Consider the following 15,618-nt stretch of genomic DNA (forward strand, 5'->3'; position numbering starts at 1 on the left):
GCAACACTGCTGCTTGCTTCTCTTGTAGCAATAGCATGCTCCCTCCACAGCTCACTGTGACATTACTTTCTGTTAGGTAGTTAGCTGCTCAGCCCAGTAGAAATTTCAGAATAAAAGCACTTCAATTGCTGATTTACTTCCGTTGTGAGTTAATGTGTTGTGAGGTAAGTTAATGTGTTGTGACCCTTCTGGGCCATGAGTTAATGTGTTGTGTTGTGAGTTAATGTGTTGTGTTTTGAGTTATTGTGTTGTGTTGTGAGTTAATGTGTTGTGAGTTATTGTGTTGTGAGTTAATGTGTTGTGTTGTGAGCTATTGTGTTGTGAGTTAATGTGTTGTGTGTTAAGTTAATGTGTTGTGTGTAAAGTTAATGTGTTGTGTGTAAAGTTAGTGTGTTGTGTGTAAAGTTAGTGTGTTGTGTATAAAGTTAATGTGTTGTGTGTAAAGTTAATGTGTTGTGTGTAAAGTTAGTGTGTTGTGTATAAAGTTAATGTGTTGTGACCCTTCTGGGCCACCGTACTGATGCACTGGAAAGATCTGCACCCACCCACTTACTCAAAGTGGATAAAAGACTCACTTTCTTTTAACCCTTGTGCTATCCTAGGCACTTTAACAGTGGGAGTTGGGTCATCTAGACCCACTAGCCCTTGTGCTATCTTAGATGACCCCACCCTTACATTGACGTGTTATTCCTACCATGACAAAGGTGGATAAAGGTGGAAAGATTTCATGTAATCCATGGACACTGAGCACTGTCTAGTGGGTCTAGATGACCCCACTCCCAATGTTAAAGTGCCTAGGATAGCACAAGGGTTACACAGTGCGCTGAACCTTTTTTCTTTAATGATTTGTGATCTTCACTGGTGTCCATAGATAACATGAAATCGAGGGTTAATGGTACTGGATCTAAATTCTCTGAAATTTGGTCACCTTACTTAGAGCATGTCATGTCCTTGACCTTAGAAACGACCCAGTAAACTTTCAAATACATCAACAGGTATGAGGTTTGCAGTGTCTCTGCTGGTCATAGATTGGTAGCACAGTATGTTTGTATGATTTTATTCATTCATTTGTGTACATTTTTTTCCCATATTTTCTTTCTTTGTAATTGTGATTTTGAATTTTCTTTTTTATTTTCTTATTTTGAAAAATGTATAAATAAATCATACATAAAAAAAGGAATCGGCATATTATTTTGTTTAAATAAAAAAAACTCCAGTAAATACAAATGTAAAAAAAAAATAATTGAGAGAAAGCATATCTTCAGTCTCAAAGCTTTAAGTTTACTGTTGCTAACTTTTTTCCCCTCTTTAAAGCTAAAGAAAAGCAGGCAGCTAGTCTCTTCAGTTTGATTATTTTATCTTTTATCAAGACAGCTGCTGACTTTTCTGTTGGCATTGGTGCCCTCTCCTGGACAAATCTAGAATTGCAGCCCAGGAGCTCGTGGTGGTTTCCAAATGTTTGAAGCTGGATTCATTCCTGCAGGCCAAGGATGTGTAAGCCTCTTCATCACAAAGCCCTCAATCTTCATCCTCTGATGAAGACTGTGTCCTGCCTCCACTGTCGTCTCGGTAACGGCGTGCCAGCAGGTGCAGCTGCTCCAGCGCCTCCTCATAATCGGCCATTTCTGGTCCCTGGGAGAAGAAGCTGGGGGCCACGCGGCGCACGTCAACGCCTCTGGCGGCTTGGTGAAACTCAGAAAGCCAAGAGTCGAGAGCAGACCCCGACTGGAGAGATGTCAAGACGGGTGCTGATGCAACAGCGGGAGGCGGGGCTGCAGAGAAGAGGGGGTTACAGGTGCTCCGATGATGTCACAAGCTCAGCGACGGGAGATGCTCACCGTGCGGCTGTTGCAGGCTCTGCAAAAAACCTTGAGCGTTTAGGGAGGAGCTGAAGATCTGCGGGAAGGGTTGCATCAGCTGAGAAGGAGCAGACACCAACTGCAGCGCCCTGCAGGAGCGAGGAGGAGAACGTAAACACAGAGGAGGGGCTAAAGGTCAGAACATGGGAGGACACTCACAGAGGAGTCGAGGGGTAGAAGGACGTGAGGTAAGCAGCCAGGACGTCCTCCCCGCTGTGGTGACCGTGAAGCGGGGTGGGCGGCTGCGCCCCCGCAGGAAGATGGCTGGAGGAGAAACAAAGGAGGAGCTTGGGTCATGCTGGTCTGGAATTTTATTATTATTTTTATTATGTCAGAGTTTGGAAAATCTTCACACCTGATGAGTTTCTGGCCTTCGAATCCTCTCAGGGTCACCCACTGTCCGTAACATCGGCCCCTCTCCGGGCAGGTTGACAGAGGTTTCCATGGCAACCCCTCAGCACAGGCACTCAGGGCGTCAGGCAGCGAGGAGCCATGCATCATGGGAAACGGGACGGCGCCATACGCAGACACCACCTTCCTCCCTGAAACTACCAGCGAGTCGGCCACCTGCCACATGGTGGGGCTGTTGTTCCTCAGCCGGTACGGAACCGTGAGTGAATCCAGCGCCAGAGCGAGGACGGCGCTGGAGTGGAACCACAGGGAGGGCTGTGGAGGCGGAGAACCGGGACTTGAACACCAACCAGTGCAGCTGAAGGAGAAGCAGGAGGAGACTCACGTCAAAGTAGAGGTGGGGGAACTCAGGAGGTGGGGCGGGAACTCTTCCCAAACTGCCCCGCAGGCTCAGCGGGCAGAACAGCGAGCTGTTGGTGGCCATGTGGAGGATTCCCAGGGTGCAGTTCAACAGGCGGTACAGGTCCTTCACCGGACTCTGGACCACAGACAAACTTCAGAACCGCATTACCCTAAACTAGCTGCATCCCAACAAACCTCACTCACCGAATGAGCAGGGGCACCCGGCACCAGCCCCCAGCTCAGAATGCCCCTCCCCCCATAGGAGTCCTGCAGCAGCTCTGTGACTTTGGACCCCAGACCCGTGAAGCCGTTGCCTAAATCACACAGAATCTGGAAGCCCTGAAACCCAAACACAACCATGAGACTTGAGACAAGGGATTCGGGAGAGGGGGAGGGGGGCATGTTACCTGCAGATAGTCACACTCCTCCACAAAGAAGTGCAGCCTGTCCTCCAGCTCCTCCAGCAGCGCCCCCTGCAGGACAGACTCTCCTTGACCGAACGCCTCCAGACGGTGCGCCTCCCTGCATGAGGCAACAGAACTTCCTCAGTTCTGTCCGGTCAACCTCGAAAGGTCGGCAGTTTCATTCCTAAAGGGGCTCTACGCAGAAAAAAGTTTGCGACTTACGAGACATTGCTAACGCAAACGTCGGAAACTCTTTAAGCCACCTGCAGGATGGTATCTATACATAAACGCCTGCGTGAAAACATGAAACACAATGATCACGCAATGCATTCACGACACTTTCACAGCCCGGTAGTGAGGTCATTGGACCAGTCATCTCTGATGTCACTCAGAGGAAGTGAAGTCTGAAGTGATGCGGCCGTAAGAACAGAACTTGTCTCCGCCCACTTCAACAGTGATGTCTCTTCAACGTCCTTACATTTCTGTTGCGTCTTTGGTTTCAGCGTCTTTCTGCTCCTGTGTTAAACTACATTCACACCTGAACCCTCAGGCAACGTGCGTTCTATGAAAAGTACGTAAACAAACAAAAACCGTGTTTCAAGTTTCAGCGTTCAAAATGACGCACGTTTCTACGACCATTTTCAGGGTCTACATTCAAATCGCATGGCCATTGAACACTCAGGGACTCTGATTTGAAAGTGACCAAAGGATGGCGTCCTTTTTAATTCATGGAAGTACCAGCTGTTTGAAAATCGTCACGGAGGAGAAATTAATAGTCTTGCCTGTGTGTCCAATGCCTAGTGTGTCCGTAGTTTTAGATGGAACTACAGACTATGGCTACGTTCACACTGCAGGCTGAAACGACCCAATTCCGAATTTTTTGCCCCTAAGCGGCCCAATTCCGATCTTTTCATGACAGTCTGAATGACACAGATCCGATCTTTTCAATTGCGACCCAGGCCCCGTGGATTTGCCGTCCTGATTCCGAATTGTAGCCGTTCTTTTCAATTGCAACCGCTGTCTGACCGGCCAGGCGACTTGATTCCGAACTGTACGTCATCGACACGCAACAAACGTCATCATTTTGCGTTAAAGTAGGCAGGAACGAGAACGTAAACATCAACCATGGTGGACGATGCTGCTGAGATCAGTCAGTGGAAGGGAAGCGAGATCCCCGATTGGATTAATATTTGGGCTGATCGCTCTTTTCAGGCAAAACTCCAGGGCTCTGATCGCAACTGGGCGGTTTTTGAAAAAATTTCCAGATAAATGGCAGAGCGTGGTGTTGAACCTTTCCCGCGATAACTTTTCTTTCTTTCTCCCCTTTGACCGTGCTCAAGCGTGGGGGACCCGAGGCGATCCTCCTCCTCCTCTCTGTTCTGATCCTTAGATTCTCCAGAACGGGTTAATAAAGAGTCCATAGCATTTATTCTGGGGGAAACCTTCTTTTATTACCGTCCTCCGTAACACACAACATGAATGCGCGCACACACTGCCCCCCCCCCCCCCCCCATTCTCTATCGCGGCACGCGCTTGCACACACGCGGGCGAGCGGCTCCAACACATACACATTTCCATTCCACAACAGTGGGTACAGACGATCCCAACTCCATTGCCTTCTTAAAATGAGAAGATTGTAATTGTGCTGCTCCTTCGTGAAAATAAATTTAATATTACAAAAAGAGCTCCGCTTTTGACAACACTGTTGTTGACATCTGCTCCGCAAACAAGTGACGTCGTTCACCGTTGAGTATTCTTCTGGCTTCTGCGCATGCGGGTCTCGTTTGGGTCGTGTCACGGTCACACTGGAGATCACAAAAGTTCGGATTTACTTGGAAATGTGAACGGTCTAGCAAACAAATCCGATTTTTTTCAAAAAATCCGAATTGAGCATTAAGCCCTGCAGTGTGAACGTAGCCTATGAGAGGCCTCCTGAGGCCTCATACTCACAGATACCATCATACGCTCACACACATAACACTACAGTCTTACTCACACAACAGTATACTCTCTCTCATATACTTCCATACTCTGTTGCTCGCCTAATCATACTCTTATATAAATATTGGTGTACTCTCTCATAAGTATTTATATACTGTCTTATAAGCACAGTCATATCTTCTTGTATTTACATTCATACATGCTCACAGAGACTTCAATACTTTATCATGTTCCACAGTATCATTTTGCACATACAAACATACTTATGTAATATGGAAGTGACAAAATAAATGTGAATGCAAAACAACTTGATATGGTATGAGAAGAAGAAGAATTGCACATGTAAGAGAGTTTGATTGAAACGGAAGTTGTTTTGATGAAAACGGACATAGAACTAAATTCTCTGCTTGTTATTGGTTATTTTTCAAGTGGCGCAAAATGATGGACCTGACACGCCCTTCTTTGAAAAATTGGAGAATGGCGGATCGGGAACGTCTTAGTGAGGCTATATATTGCTAAATAACATCCTAAACACCACAACTGTTGCCTCTACAATGTCTGAAATGTTGGAACAAAGTCGGCAGCCGCCATCCACAGGGGCTTTTTCTAATGAGGCAGTTGAGCAAGAAATGCGGCGGATTTTTAGAGCAGGTGCATCAGGGAGCGCCAGCAGCATGTCCTCCGAAGCTAGACTCCGCGTCAACCATGTGACCTCACCACGGTATCAGACACAACAGCATTTCGGGAGATGGACCTCGAAATCAAAATAAAATAAAACTATGAAATAAAACTTTCATAGGAATTTATTATGGAAGAAAAACATTTCAAGCAGCTCATCCAGAACACCTACACTTGGATTGCTACCTGACTGCTGACTAATTGAGAGAAATATAGAAATTGTCCGTCCATATCCAGTAAGCTCGAAGAATGATCTGTTCATTAGCATGCTTTTATGTCCAACGTTGTCAGTTCCTCTCATAATTTCCTGAACACATCTTAGGGCATGAGTAAAACATATAGTAATGTCAGCTTCATTACCATTTACTTGCCCCCAAAAAAACCTGCCCGTGAAGAAGAATAAGAAAAAGAAGTAAGTATGCCATAGTTGTTTATCACTGGTCAGATAAAGCTGTAAAGTTAGCTAGTGCTAGCTAACTTTGGAGGTATGTTTTTAAACATAACCAATAAGATAATGATAATTTAAGATTCCTCCCTGTTTGATCAATTACTTCCTTTTCAGTCATGCTCTCCCACATATAGTACTATTCCCTCACATATCAAACTTTTGTGAATGCACAATCATTGTATTTTATTGAGACAGTTATAGTCTTTTAAACACCTTCCTAGCACTATTTAGAAAACTATGGAATATGCATAAGAGTATAATATAATTTGTAAGTAAAAAATAATTGTATTTGTAACAAAGAATAGTTGTGCGTGTGCATGAATTTGATTTGCAGCTCAAAGACTACCCTCTGTATGAGAGTATAGCAGTGTTTGTATGAGAGTGTGATTGTGCAAATGAGAGTATACTGTTGTGTGAGTAAGACTGTAGTGGTATGTGTGTGAGCGCATGATGGTATCTGTGAGTATGAAGTTTGAATTATCTCTCAGGCGGCCTCTCATACCGGACACGCCAAGGTTCCTCAACACCGTTAATCAATGTTAACAAGGACCCTTGTGAGCGTCTGGAGAGCATCTGGCAAACCGAAGCTGCGGAGGCGTGGCTTTACCCGTCGTGGTTGTACTGGTGGATGACGGCGACGGTGCGCGGGTGCAGGTGGATCCTCAGAAAGTCGGACCAGACCCGGACGCTGCCCTCCAGCCTGTAGCTCCTCTGGATGCGGTTCAGCTGACTGTTCACCGTGTCCGCCCTCCCACTGTTTTTACTTGACTTTCGGGGTGGCGACTAAAAACAAACAAAAAAGGTCAGCGGGACGGCAAATAGAACAGCTTCTGTCAGCATGATCACTCACGTCCAGCTGGTCCAGATCTTTCAGGAAGGAGTTTTTTTCTGAAGGACTTTCCTTGTGGGTCACCAAGCTCCCCTCCCTGAAGATGAAGGAACGTTTGAGTCCCAAACACTTTAGAGGACGGCAAAAAATAAAAGCAGGTGCTGCCGTTTACCAGGTGAGCGCAGAGGCGTCTTCTCCGGCGTCGTACAGACATCCCTCCTGCCGCAGAGTTTGAAGACTTCCTGCACAGAGAGCTTCAGGTCAGAGGTGCTGCAGGGGGGCCGGCCGCCCCCCCCCCCAATGTAAATGACCTTTAAGATCCATGGCGATGAGCCTTGGAGTGTACGTCACGTGTCCAGCTGGAGTCTGGCCTTCCCGGAACACCACATCGCTCCGGATCTCAGCAGGCGGAGACTCTGGATCGTAGGACAAGGACGCATCCTGTAGAAAAACCGGAACACCGGATGTGAAAATTTTCTATCGTGTTTGATGGAGTTTTAGTGAGATGAGCAGTTTTCCTTCTTCCTGTTTTAATCTGTGGAAAAACATTTGTTTTGGTTGTGAATTTTGAATATGTTTAAAAACTCAGATAATCCGGTTTCTGAGTGAACCGGGTTTCCACACCTCCCCTATCTTCAAGAAATCTTTTCTCCTTTAATGCTATGATCTCAAAAAATGATGGTTTTCTTTCAGGAATCTTCAGAAGACCTGAGGTTCACCAATCTCCTGCTCGGAATTGTCACTCAAACTAAGTTCTCGGTTCAGATTTAAAGAGACTAGTTACCCAAAGAGCTGAGTGTTAAGCTGGCTACAAGCAAATCAAAACTAACATTGATTAAATCATCTATATGACGCAGCATGTGTTAAGAATGTTTTCTGTCTGTGTCAATAAAGTTTATTTGAAAAAAAACGCTGCGTCACACAGATCCGCATCCTAATCGTCCAGAGGCCAAAACAGGGACTCTCGGTGAACCATTTGTTTATTAGACTAACCAGCAAATTCACTCCCAGGATGAGGCTCCGCCCCTCTCGACCACAACACCTTCGACCGCATTTATAAGCGCGTGCATGGTGCATCATCTCACCTGCAGGTTCCACCAATGAGTCCCGACAAAGTTGGAGAAATGTCCGAGCTGTAGAGTGATGACCTCCCGGCAAAGGCTGCTCATGGTGGCGGGGCTCGGCGGTGAAGGAAACTTCACACGCGCGACATCATGTGGGACGGAGAGCACGCGGGGAGCACGGCCGCTTCCTATTGGTTGAGCGCTTCAGTATAAAGGAATGTGATTGGATAAGCGTGCTCCTTTCTGTAATAACTCTTCTGGCGATGAATACATTTATAATAATGAAAGATAAATTAAACTGTTGCAAATCCTCTGTTATTAATTATACAGAGACGTATAAAAGTAACTGAAATAACGTACTACTGAATAAAATATATATTATTGTTTGTCAACTCTAACAGAACTGGAAACATGTTTGGCATCCTCACAGTAATCCTTTAAAACATGCTAAATGTTCCTGTGGAGAAACTCTTCTCACCTTTTCAACATTTTTCTCCAAATCTGATTTGCTGTTTGTTTTTAAGAAGCTAATATTTTTTTTATTATTTAAATACATTTATAATTGTTGTTACTTCAGTTGGTTCCAGCTTTTCTAAATGTGTCATTAATAGAACAAATACAAATTTAACTTGCCAAAGATATTGTAGTCATTTTGATGTATTTAAGCATGTACTGAATAATGTTAACTGAAGAACTTATTTGATGATTAATTAAATCAATCAAAAACAGAATGTTTTTATCCTGTAAAAATCAAAAACTTATGGCTGCTTAATACATTGTTTTTAATTTACTGAAATAAAACAAAAAACGTTCTTAGATTGTTCTCTTTCTAAAAATTAGGTCACCTCAACTCAAAATATCAACAAAACGTGAAAAAACCCAAACTTTTTATATTAAAAAGCATTCCTAAACAAAAAGATTTGACCTTTTTTCAGATCTTACAACACAGAGGTTCTTTAAGCATTTGGTTCAAATGAAAATAAAGAAATGAGAAATTTTAAATTAAATTTTTCAGTCTAAAGCTCAAGCTCAGGATTAAATATGTTGAGTTGATATTAAAGAATGGAAGATTAAGTTATTATAATTTGCCAGTTTTAGGAAATTAAAAGGTCATTTTTGTCCTGACCGACTGTTTAGCCCTTTATTTAATGAAAATAATGTTTAATCTGATATGTTTAGATGTTTTAAAATACTTTTTTTCTCTTAAAATTTACAAAATAAAAGCTGAAATATGTTTGTGAAATAACCTTTAAGCAGGTTTTGGGGTCTTTAGAGGTCTGGAGATCTCCAGGAAATCATCTGTTCAGTGAACATGAAGACAGTGTTTGTGGCACAGTGGTTTATTGAACTGAAGCTTCAAAGTCAGATCAGAAGTTCTGAATCACAGAATTTAAAACATCATTGAGGACAAACAGAAAGCAATCCTTGCTGATGGGTGGGGTTCGAGGGGGAGATCAGACACGCTGATGCGGGAGGGCCTGGTTGCTACGACGAGCAGCTTCCTGACTCCTAAAGGGGAAAAAATAAATCTATAAAAAGGAGGCAGGATTGGAGGGTCAGATAAACCCCATCAGAGGCATCAGGTTCCCCGCCTTGTGGACGGCGGGGGGGGGGGGGGGGGGGGGGGGGGGTGTTGGAGAACGATCCTTTCATTGCACTTTGTTCTACAGGAAAGTGTCGGCAAAGTTTCAGAGTGGACTGGTGGTGTTCTTGAAGAACAGCTGGGCTGTGAACAGTGGAGGTTCTTCCTCATCTGCACTCGCACTCAGCTCTGATGGCTTTTCCCTTTAAACCAGGAGGTTTGCCTGGTCAGATTAAAGTGGGGATGGGAAGGGCGGCGTCTACAGTCAGTCCACGTTTCTGTGGCGTGGCATCAGTGAGGGATGCCCGTCATGGTGGGCGGCTTCTCTACGACGTGTTCTCCAGCGAGGCCAGTTTTTGGCGCGCAGCTCGGTTCCGGCTGCGGGCCGGGCCACCGCCTGCTCGATCGGTCTTGGACTCGGACGGTTCGGTTTCGGCCTGAGGCGTCCCGGCGTCCCCGAGGAGCTCGCGCAGGAATTTGAACTTGGACAAGAACAGCTGCCAGACCACATACCAGCCTGGAAAGAGACAAGAAGAGATTTCAGCCGAAGGGTCAAAATGAAAACAATTGTCAGATTTCTGGGGATTTTCTGGAAATCAATTGAAAACAAAAACCAAAAAAAAAATAGACTGTGTTGATCTGCAATGTGTAGAAATAATTACTGGCTTTATGTGATGATATGTTGTAATAATAATTAATGATTATTACATAATGGTTACCATTACTGTTTACTGAAAACGTGAATGAATGTTTTCTGAAGATAATCAGTCATCAATATGCACCTGATTTTGTTTCTTAAAAAGAAACTATCTGATCAGAACGGGATTACAAGAACTATGTAAAACTATCAAATGAATTAACACAGTAGGGGTGGGATTATATAAGATCGCTTCTTCCCACTCCTTTTTAAGCAGTAAATCAAGCTCCGCTTAACTTTAGTTAATGATTTAATTAAGAAAATGTGACTTAACTATCTTTGTTTTTGTTTTTTTGATCTATGTATTGCACTATTTCTGTTATGAGTTTGATAATTCTGTGTGACGTTTTTATTGTCATTCAGTCAATAAATCTATCAGTTATTGGAAAAGACTTTGTATTTCTGCTTCTGTTCATGAGTCTCATAGAAAGAATTTCAGAATAAGAGCGTTAGTTTTGGCAAACTACTTCTGCAAAACCTGCGGTGCTACGTACACACTGAATATTTGAAGGACATTCAAAAAGGCGCTAAATGCAGATCAGTCAAAATGCTTTTAGCGTATGGTGTTCACACCGTTCTCACTGCCCAACACTAGCACATGTCTGCCACCTCCAGTTGGAGGAGGTTTGGTGCAAAAATGTTGAAGCGGTGCAATTCTTACTGCAGGTTTTTTCTTTCCCAGCTCTGTTCTGATACATGAAAGACTTGGTGTCATACAAGACTGGCCGGGCACGAATGGCCATTATTAATTTCTCCTTCATTATCAATTTTCAAACAGTTGGGACTTATTTAAAGGGACACCATCCATAGGTCACTGCCTAATCCAACTCCCTGATTGGACAAAGTTCAACTGGTTTAACTTTCAATGTGCTTTCAACGGCCGCATGTTCTGTACGTAGAGCCTGATGACAGACTCCAAAACTTGCATAGCTATGCCTGAACGCCAGAGTTTTAAACGCGGAAGCGTTTACAAACGTTTACATTCACTTTTCATTGGAAGGGGTCGGTTGAACGTGCTTTGTCCAGGGCAGAGTAAACGTAGCATGATTCTTCAGACCTCTAAGTTTGACACTGAGTTTGAAAAGTGAGAAATAGGAATCAGAGCCTCCAATTCTAAAGCTGTGGCTGTCAGCTAGAAAATAAAAGTGGAATGCTCCCTCCAGGTTAGGGAGGAGACACTTTCTTCAGACGGGAGGGGTTAGAGTCCACTTCCTGTAGGCAATCCAAACCCCAACAGGTTTGACCCTCGAGTTGTGCTCCTTTGGCTGCAGCATGGTTCAGTAAAGCCAGCACTCGGAGATGTCCTCTCCCGACCAGCCTGATAAGACGGGTCTGCAGGATAACAGCCGGGCGTGCTCCTCTGCGTGCGCGCTGAGTGACCTTGGCCCCAATGTGATGTTTGAGTTCCTTCAACTACCTTGTTGCTGGCTTTGCTGTTGAAATCCAGTGAAGCCTCCACATGGAGGTCATATCCGCTCTGGACAGGACTTCCTGCTCCGTGGTTTTTCCTTCATCACCATTTTTGTATTCGCAGGATATTTGCAAACGAGTTGTTTCAAAGCATTTTGATTGTAAAAAAACTTTGTCTGCTGTGCATGGAAGTCATTTTATGTACACATAAATATTTTAAAAATGATTTTATTGTTTGTAGTTTTAAGCATTAAATCATTGCCCTCAGGAATGTAATAGTTTTGCAATATTTCATTTGAGGATGATTATTGCTGGAATGTTGCGAAAAGTTTCTAACACCTAGTGACTTATTTAATAACCAAGATAGCCTATACTTTTTTTTGTAGAAGTTAAAATGCCACATTTCACATTTTTTGAGGGTATAATTGGTCTTGTTCGATTTTAGTTTTATTTTGAAAGGTTGTTCATGAACTTTAACCTTTTCTTGAACTTTAAACTTTGTTTTCACGTTCGTCTGTATTTCTCTTCATTACGTTTTTTTTTTTTTTTTACATTTTAGGGAAAGTTTCGTAACATGAATAAATGTGGTTTATGAGATGAAGAACGTCCTCCTCTTCCTCAGCACAGCAGCAGGTAACATATCAAACTTAAGCCGGAGCAGTTCGGCCTTTTTGGACCGTAGCTAGCTGCCGTTAGCTTCCGAATCGGTATCATCATCAGCCGGAGCCGCATGAGCTACTCTGAGTCTGAGTCGTGCTACCGTTTGTTCCCGGGAGACTCACCGAACAGCATGAAGAGCAGCGCGCAGACCAGCGTGGCCACGATGACCAGCAGCGTGAGGCCGACGCTCTGCCACATCTCAGCGGCCGCGTCCTCCGCTCACACAGCGCACACCGGGGTCCGCCGGCGGAGTGGGGTCACTCGGCTGGCCGGGACACCAACAACGAAAGGCGGCTCCTCATCGCACACTCACAGTCACACCAGTTTGAGTTCACGCGCGGCTAGCACGGACGCTAAACTTAGCAGCTAGCTCACAACGGAGCCGCCGCGGCTTCACGGAGCTCCGGAGCCCGGTAACGGAACAGCGGCGGGGGGTAGCTGGTTGTAGCAGGCTGCAGTCCCGCCGCCGAGAGCTACATCACTGCTGTCAAGCGACACGAATCAGCTGGAATCGGGCAAAAGACAACAATAGCAGCGTCACCGAAATCATAATGAGCATGCGCGGTTTCTCACGGACTTGTGGGAAATTGAGTTTAATATTGTATTTCACAAAAAGTCATTCAAAAGAACATGCAATATGAGTGTTTTAACTAATGTATTTATGTGACTGTATAGTACATTTGTATATAGCAAATTATTAAATTTTAAATATTTAAATGTATTCATACAGGTCACTAAACCACTGAGTCCCCAACTTCTGTTTGAGATCACTGTTATTAATCTACTGTGAACGTAATTGCATAAATACGGGGTAAAAAAAACAGTAGTAATGAACAGACATGAATCTTTATTTTATCCATTTTGGTTTACTCAAAACATCATCAACTGTTTGACTCAAACAGATTTCTTATGTCACATGGAGAACTTTGCCTCATATACAGCATTGAAATACCAAAAACTTAGTTTAACATTATCTTAAAAGCAATCCCTAAATGTGTTATTCAAAAGCTCACCATACTGCAGAGTCCAACTTCATTACCAATTGACCCAACTTAAATAGAAATTGGCCAAATTTATTCCTCTTCTTCACGTACACAAATCGCCGTATACGTTCACTTTTTCAGAGGGATTTTGTGTCCATTCCCTACATAGTTCCTTATTGGAATTATCTAGTTTACCAATTAGAGTGGGAAAAGATCTGGAATCTGCCAGGAAAATATCTTTTAACCAATAAAATGAAATAAATCTCCTTCAAATTAATCCATAAATTCCACCAATCCAGGCTATACCTACAAATATTCAAAAAATACATTGATGTAACCTTCTCTTTTTGTTTAGAGCACCCTGAAGATACTGTACATTTATTCTGGTCATGTCCCTTTTCTACTAAACTCTGGTCTAAAGTTTGTAACTTTATTTTCCGCCACATAGACTCAGACATCTGCCTTTGCTTAGAACATGCACTGTTTGGCCTCACCCACTGTCCATCTAATAAAACAGAGCAATTATATATAATTAATCTCTTATTATTTTTATGCAAACGGAACATTCACAACTCCAAATTTACAAATCATACCCTTTTATTTCTCTATCTTTTGTCAATGAGGTCAAACAATGCATGAAGACAATAAAATATGGACAGTAAGAAAGCGATTAAAAATACGCGATCTGTGCGTCAGTTTCAATATCTTCATGTAACATGTAATGATAACTCCAGCTTTGTTCTTTTCTTGTTATTGTATTGCACTGTTTTGCATTGGTTCGTTGTGATCAATTAAGTTCTTGGAAGGAAAAAAAAACATAATTAAATAAAATTCGGGGTAGTGTGCACAAGCCACCAGGGGGCGCTCCTACTGTGCAGTTTGGAGTTGCAGCCTGTCTTGCTGTTCCTGTTGATGTCTGACAACAGTGAAGTTGTACAGATTTACGCAGATCAATAAGCAAAAAAAGGTCCTTTAGTTTTTAAGTTTATAATTTGTGTTTTTCCTGGTTCTTATATCTTTTGTTCTTACCATTGTTATATGCTCTCTATTAATGAATGCTGGTTTTGTCTGTTTGTTTTTATGGTCTTGTCATTTGGACCTTGAGTCCATCATAAGTTATTCATTGATTCATTCTAAGAATATGTTTATGTGTTTGTTTTTTTGTGTAGCAATACACATAATTGAACAACTATGAATAAATAAAGCCAAGATTTAAAAGATTAAATAAAAATTGATTTTATAAAGAAAGCCCACATAAAATCAGTCATGATCCTTTTTTAAATTGTTCCATCCAAATTTTTTTTAATTAACATATGATTTGAAAAAAACAAGGATTTAGAATCTTATTTTTGCAGGAACAAGAGTTCGATATAAGAAAGCAAGATAACAAGCAAAAATACTTCAAAAATTACTTTGAAACTATAAACAAAAGTTTTCAGTAGAAGGGAGGCGCACGGTTGCATTGTGGTTGATGGTTTCACCTCACAGTATAAATGTCCTGGTTCAAATCCTGGCTAAAAAAACATGCTTACATGGTTAACTGAAGATTCAAAGTCATCATGTGATGTGATTGTGTGGCCCTGCAACATACTCAGGACCTATCAGGTGTACCCCACATTTGCCAAACTGATTGGCTCCAGCAGCCCTCAGTGGGTTCAGAAATGGATGGAAAGATTTCAGTAGTACAAAATGACAAATCCAACCATGACATATGTATAAAAGATAAACAGAATTTAAGTAAATAACTCAAAAATCAAAGTTGGATTTTCTTGATGGTACATGGTCAATTGTAGAAGCAGAATCTACCAGAAACTGCAGCAATCAGCAACCTTCTCAGTGCTGGCAGCTTAATAAAAACCCAACAAACTCATTTATCTGAAAAAATTAAACAGTTTCATTTAGAAAATGTTTAATTTATTGCAATAACAAATACAAAGTGTACTGTCTAATGCAAACAACCTGTAGATTTAAATCACAGATATACATCTGTTCTCCTAAAGAAGGCGGTTGTTCTTATTCAACAAGGAAATCCTTTAAAAATGTTTTCAGGGATACAGTTAGTTCCTTTTATAAGCTACCAATAAATCAAAATTGCAGCCAGTTGAGGCAGGTTTTTGGGTGTTCCAAAAACCCGAGGGCATACTGGTCAAATGGAGCCGGTGTGAAAGAAAAAGCTGCTTCACCCTTTTATTGTCTGACATTATGTTAAGATTGGAAAACGATCAAGTAGCCCAGCAGCACGCCAATTCAGCACGGCTCGAGCTTCGCCTCCGTTTGTTCTCCCTTGCTGTTCGTCTTCTCTGACATGAC

General features: G+C 42.7%; 2 protein-coding genes across 2 annotated transcripts; both read right to left on the bottom strand.

Moving 5' to 3' along the window:
• Positions 1-1,179: 1,179 nt before the first annotated feature.
• On the bottom strand, positions 1,180-8,159 carry msto1 (misato 1, mitochondrial distribution and morphology regulator). Its single transcript, XM_004074133.4, has 12 exons — positions 7,998-8,159; positions 7,224-7,353; positions 7,085-7,154; positions 6,934-7,009; positions 6,691-6,866; positions 3,020-3,134; positions 2,817-2,951; positions 2,596-2,748; positions 2,215-2,525; positions 2,019-2,123; positions 1,839-1,948; positions 1,180-1,772 (listed from the first exon to the last, which is right to left on the bottom strand). The coding sequence occupies exons 1-12, from the start codon at positions 8,079-8,081 to the stop codon at positions 1,519-1,521; spliced, it is 1,719 nt and encodes a 572-aa protein (XP_004074181.1). The 5' UTR covers positions 8,082-8,159; the 3' UTR covers positions 1,180-1,518.
• A 1,141-nt stretch (positions 8,160-9,300) lies between these two features.
• Positions 9,301-12,893, bottom strand: smim13 (small integral membrane protein 13). Its single transcript, XM_004074134.4, has 2 exons — positions 12,448-12,893; positions 9,301-10,075 (listed from the first exon to the last, which is right to left on the bottom strand). The coding sequence occupies exons 1-2, from the start codon at positions 12,521-12,523 to the stop codon at positions 9,885-9,887; spliced, it is 267 nt and encodes an 88-aa protein (XP_004074182.1). The 5' UTR covers positions 12,524-12,893; the 3' UTR covers positions 9,301-9,884.
• Between the last annotated feature and the right edge of the window lie 2,725 nt (positions 12,894-15,618).

This window comes from Oryzias latipes, chromosome 11 (genome assembly GCF_002234675.1).
Source record: "Oryzias latipes chromosome 11, ASM223467v1".
Taxonomy (NCBI): domain Eukaryota; kingdom Metazoa; phylum Chordata; class Actinopteri; order Beloniformes; family Adrianichthyidae; genus Oryzias; species Oryzias latipes.